We start from the raw sequence: 5544 nt of genomic DNA, 5'->3' as shown, positions 1-5544 counted from the left end.
CCGAGCCTGTACTTGTGCTTAAATGCAGGTACGTTTTACACTAGAGCCAGATTCAAACAAAAGGCCGACAAATCCCAACTGTCTCTCACGCGACAGCAGTGCAGATCCTACCTGGAATACAAGAGGCACAGGACAAAGATGACCAATCCAACAACACTCTGGGCATCCCACCACTGCAGGGACTTGGGCGGCACTGGAGTAGCAGGCAGGACAGTGGTATTTGCCGGACTGACTGTGGGCGCAGCTACCTGGGTAATGATGTTCAGCAAACTTGGATTACAGTTTCGTTCTGAAAGGGATTTCAGAGATTAAAAGAGAGATGAGCTTTGACAGCATTTCGCTAAGAAAAGATGACAGATAAGCTTGCAGTTTTTCATTCCCTTGAACTGCTGATCTCTTCAATTCCCCACAGGCAGTAATGGCACGGAATATATTTTTTTCTTTCCTGTAAGCGAGGCAAGGGTGTAATAAATAAATAAATTCAGAGTGCCCTGGCACTGCTTTCTTTCCCCTCACAAATAACATTTAGTTCTAGAAAGAGGCAAATCGATGGTTTTGTTACAGGCAGCTTTACTGCCTCACTAGATTTCATTTACGCAGACCAGCAATCCCCACACTGACCTGTAAGAACTGAGGCCCATCAGCAGCTTCTGCTTTCACAGCAAAATACGTTACCCAAGACAGCCTGTTGCTTACCAGGCTCATTGGACATGGCTGACCAAGTGAGATACATGGTGTAGAGCGTGATAACAGAGGACTGGAGGAGGCCAGAGTGAGGCTGATGTTCCTGTTTAAAGACAGAAGAGCAAGCCAAGGTCAAAAGGGCAAGTTTCACCTATACTTGGGTAGTTTTACCCTACTGCCACAGATTCAACAAGTAGCCTGAGGAGTGTTTTTAGAAATGCACTGGGCTTTGTTCTGTGTTTAAAAGATGGGAAGAGACTCTCAGAGTAATACAATTTATGCAGTGAGCAACTCAAACATGGAAGGAACAAGCAAACCAAATCCAGTTTTTCTGTACCCAAGACTCAGTTATGGCTTTTTACTGAGTTAATCCCAACTTGCTTAACAGTTTTGTGGATTTGAATGTAGCAGGCGATTTATGAGGAATACCAGTTCAGAATTAAGTAACATGCAAGCTTCCTCTCATATTAAACATGATTACCCATAATTTCAAAGCCACACTATTAAGCCAATAAATTCTCAGCTTATTTTGCTTTTCCCTAAAGGGTTTCTCTGTTCTGCCAGAGCCTTCACCACTAAAAACACACCAGTGGTGCCCCATATGGAAACAAAGTCCAAAACAATGTTAGCCAAAACAAGCTTATCTTGAGGAAATATGTCACTATACAGCGTATTGGCTTCAGAGAAATGTTCCTAGCTAGCATAGCTATGACAGCCAAAATTTAAAGTTCTTGTGTCTGACTGAATTGATACTACATCCTTCTTACTTCCCTGTTTTGTATGACAGAAGAGAATAGCAAAGAAATTAATACCTGAACTTTTCGAAGGACAGAAACGACGGAGACAGCAAAGCACAGGATTACGCTAATGCTTATGAAGAACTTGTTTTCAGTGCAGTCATCAGGCTTTGTGTAGAAAACACCGAAGAGCACAACAAAAACCAGCGACAAGGCATAGAACAAGCTTGTACAGGACAGCAGAGCTGGAGGGGAAAAATATATTAACATTACAATATGCATGTGGTTTAACAGTACATCTGAGGTGATTTAATGACCATCTACCTCTGTAAAGAGACAGTCCCTCCCCCTCACTTGGAAGTCTGGTTCAGAAACTGGACTAGCAGAATGTTTTTTTATTAGGTATGGCTAAATTTCTGCTTTGGCTCGTGAAGCAGCGTAGCTCAAAGGAAAGCTAATGCTGCCATCAGGGGCATAAGACCTGCCCCTCAGTGACAGATTAATTGGTTTAATGGATGTCAAGCCACAGTGTCAAAATGAGAGCGCTTTTTGCCCACTTCTAATGGGCTATTTACGAGCCCTGAATTCGTCCTCCTATGCTAGAGGCCAGCCGTTTCCATTTCCATTCTGCCACGTTTATAAGCAGCTACAAAATGCTGTTGCAGCATTCATAGCTATGAGCAAAGAACCACAACAATTAGCACTTAGTGTAGTGGTCAGGTCGGGCAGAGGCATACTTTTTGTTGTACTGCAGCCACTGTCATGGATGTAACGGACTTCCTGAGGACCTCAGCAGAAGAGGTGGCAAAACAACGTTAGAGCTGAAGAGATTCAGGCCACCAGCTCTGCACTTGCACTGCAGACGAGCCAAGTGATGTTTATTATGAGTGTCAGATCTGCTAATCACAAGCCTGGGAATGTTTTGCGTTTTGTTTGATGAGAAGAAGGCAGCACTGCAGCTATAAATTCCAAATGTTTACAGCAGTGACTCCAGGAGACTCTGGAGTGTAATTCTAGGTATATTTGCTAACTAGTAAGTGATGCGCTGCGGAGTACTGGTCAGCAGAAACCAACCCCTTACAGGTTAAGATTCCTACCTGCATACCAACATTTAGAATTTCCCTCTTCCATTCTCTCAACCCAGCTCTCATTCCAGGAGTGAGCAAAGTCCACAAGCAGCACCAACTGGATAAGAATGAAGCAGAAGGCTCCAAAAACACCAATAGCAAACCAAGCTAGAAAAGAGAGCAAGAAAAACAGGCTTAGCTTTCATCATCTGCATGTTACCCCAATTTAAAATAAATAAAAAAGATCCTAATTTTACTGCAGACAAATAATGAAAAAAAATTCTGAAGCTATATTTAGAAATGCAGATACTATTAACCGCTTTGGCCTCCATCCTGCAGCAGTGTGCAAGGATTCCCAGCTATTTCAGGGGTGCAGCCTATGCAAGCCACGCTGAGCATGGCAGCGTTTAGCCCAACGTGTTTTCAGGACAAACACAAGACGTAGCACCAGACATCTCCACGCACATAAGCACCATCATGCCACGTTCCTTTGGAGATCAACCACCCTATCAAGCTCCTGTGATATGGCCAGACAGCAGAGGTTTCCTGCACGGACTTTTCAGGAACTGTAGGGAAGTATTTAGCACTTGTCAGTGTTCTGAGCTGCCTCTGATCTAAATAGTGTCAGAAGACTCAGCCCGGCAGCAATCGTGTCACGGAGTACCAAATTAGTAATACCCAGCACCTATACACTCGTAAAGAGTCTGCTTATTGCCATCACTTCGGTTGGTCTCCAAAATACAGGGTGAGCCAAGATATTCTAAGGAAGTAGGACAGAACGTGTCTTGTACAGGGTAACTCACTGTCGCTACTACAGCCTGGTAAGTCTGTGTAGAGGTTTATTAAACAGAATTCCATGACAACGTATGAACCGTACCTCTTGTGAAAGGCCCTTCAGGAATGTAAAAGGCTCCAACCATGATAGCCACGATGGCAGCAATTTTGAAGAACCAGAACCTTTAAAAGAAGATATAAGTTGAAAATAGTGGTCTTAACTCTGCACACAAGAGTCATGATCTGCAAGCAGCTTGCTGTACACAGGTGGGTCTAACAGATTTAAAGGAAGTTGTATTCAGTGAGATTACAGATAAAGATGTTCAGCAAATCAGGGAGGAGGGTGAAGCAACGGTCAATACACTGGAGACATGGGCTGACAGAAAGCTCAAAGTTCAACACAGTGTTGCACCTGGGACAGAAAATCCCTGTGCAACAGGACAGACTGGGGACTGACTGGCTAGAAAGCTTTGCTAGAGGAGCTCCTGCTCCAGCAAACAGAACGCCAGTCAGGAGCTCGTCCTTGCAGGGAGGAAGGCTAACTCTGCACCTTTCTTTCAGGCAGCTGAAGACAGCAATTACATCTCCCTTTTCCCTTCTCCAAGCTGCACAGTGCAAAGATGACAAAACCAGACCCTTCTTGCAGGCGCACAGGGAAAGCACAAGAGGCAACACATGCAAGGTGCAGAAAGAGAAACTACAATTAGATATTGCCAAAAGTTGTACAGGTTGCCCAGAGAGGTCAAAGCATCCCCATCCTTGGGGACATTCAAAACTCAACAAGACAAGACCCCAAACAACCTGCTCCACGGTGGTCCTGCTCTGACCAGGGGGTTGGTACTGATAATCTCCAAAGGTCCCTTGCAAATTAAAGGACTATGATAACCCAGTCATCTAGCTCAGAACTAACGAGTCAGTGAAATCAGGAATCAGAAACCAGTTTCTGCTGGATGACCAAGTCAGACCAGGCTAGTGAAAGACACACTGAGCGCTACAGTCAGCACAAGGAAGGGGATAAAAAATAACTTAAATCCATCATCTCTGTGGAAATACAGGGGGTGCCCAGAGCACTGACCTGTTGGTTACCCACCCTCAGAGCATTATCACTACACTGAACACGTTACATGAATAGAAAGCTTTTTAGAAGACTCAAGCATTACTCTGCATTCAGCTCAAAAGAAACTTGAGGCTGTCGCTGTACGCATAAACTATCTGCCACTGTGTTCAGCAGAGAAACTTGAAAGGAAACAAGTTGGAAGACGAGCCAGCTGGCTCACACACATACCCATTGTGTATTGAGGCTCGTGGATCATTACTTGTTTTCACTTCTATCATGAGCAGAGAGAGGAGGAAGAAGAACACTGCCATGGCAAAGCTGATTCGATAGACAGCTCGGTATCCGACAAACACATCGCAGCTGACAAAGCCATTCATATGCGGTATCCGAGTATGAAGCCCATCATCACAAAATCCAGGTATCTGAGTAAAGACACATTCCGTTGTGAATTAGTGTCCGCATTCACAATTACATTCTTTAAGCACTCTAACAGCTAAGGCTCTTAGTCAGCTCTCTTCTGAGAGATCTGATAACAAAAGACCTTGTGTTCAACCCGGCTGCACAGACCTTATTATCGTCTTTCTTTTCCTGTGTCATCACTAAAAGGAAAAGCAAGATACCAAAGTAACAGGCCTCTCATAGTGACCAGCCATCTCCAGGTCTGGTCAGATTTCAGAATGTACACTCACTGAATTTGCTATTTCAACCAGAAGCCATTCAGTCTCTTATATACATGCAGTCTCTTAACTCGGGGAACAAAGCATATTTGGCTATTTGTGTCTCATGTAATCCAGTCCAGATAGGGAGAATCAATAGTCACTGGCGCAAGGAATGGTTCTGCAAACAGTTAGAAAGAGGTTTTCCCCTCCATACCTTTTTCAGTTGTTCCTCCATCCCTGGTGCCAGCATAATGCAGGAAAGAACAGTACTGAGGAGGAGGAGGAAGGCATAGATAAGACGTGTCACTGTTGAGTTCTTGCTGTTGGGACAACATTGGCACAGTAAACACGAGGCACCGCTGCATAGACAGGGAATCTGAAGGACAGAGACAGAAATCGTAAGGGCACTCCCCTCAGAGCCAACACCGGATATACAAAGACACCAAGGGAGGAAAACCCAAACTCCATTTGGAGACACTTCCCTTCCTCCCTCCCGGACCACAGAGAAAACGGACCGTTTGCGGACACGCGCAGATCCGGCTGACCAGCCTGGGCTCTGGCCCCGG

At 44.8% G+C, this 5544-nt stretch overlaps 1 protein-coding gene across 1 annotated transcript; it reads right to left on the bottom strand.

Annotated features, from left to right (window-relative positions):
- Positions 1-76: 76 nt before the first annotated feature.
- On the bottom strand, positions 77-5348 carry LOC104503556 (serine incorporator 3-like). Its single transcript, XM_010146678.1, has 7 exons — positions 5193-5348; positions 4548-4741; positions 3366-3445; positions 2519-2656; positions 1497-1666; positions 697-787; positions 77-289 (listed from the first exon to the last, which is right to left on the bottom strand). Exons 1-7 carry the CDS (start codon positions 5226-5228, stop codon positions 108-110), a joined length of 891 nt encoding a protein of 296 aa, XP_010144980.1. The 5' UTR covers positions 5229-5348; the 3' UTR covers positions 77-107.
- Positions 5349-5544: the final 196 nt, after the last annotated feature.

Source organism: Eurypyga helias, unplaced genomic scaffold, assembly GCF_000690775.1.
Source record: "Eurypyga helias isolate BGI_N326 unplaced genomic scaffold, ASM69077v1 Scaffold49560, whole genome shotgun sequence".
NCBI classification, from domain to species: Eukaryota; Metazoa; Chordata; class Aves; order Eurypygiformes; family Eurypygidae; genus Eurypyga; species Eurypyga helias.
This window is presented reverse-complemented; position numbering and strand designations above follow the sequence as displayed.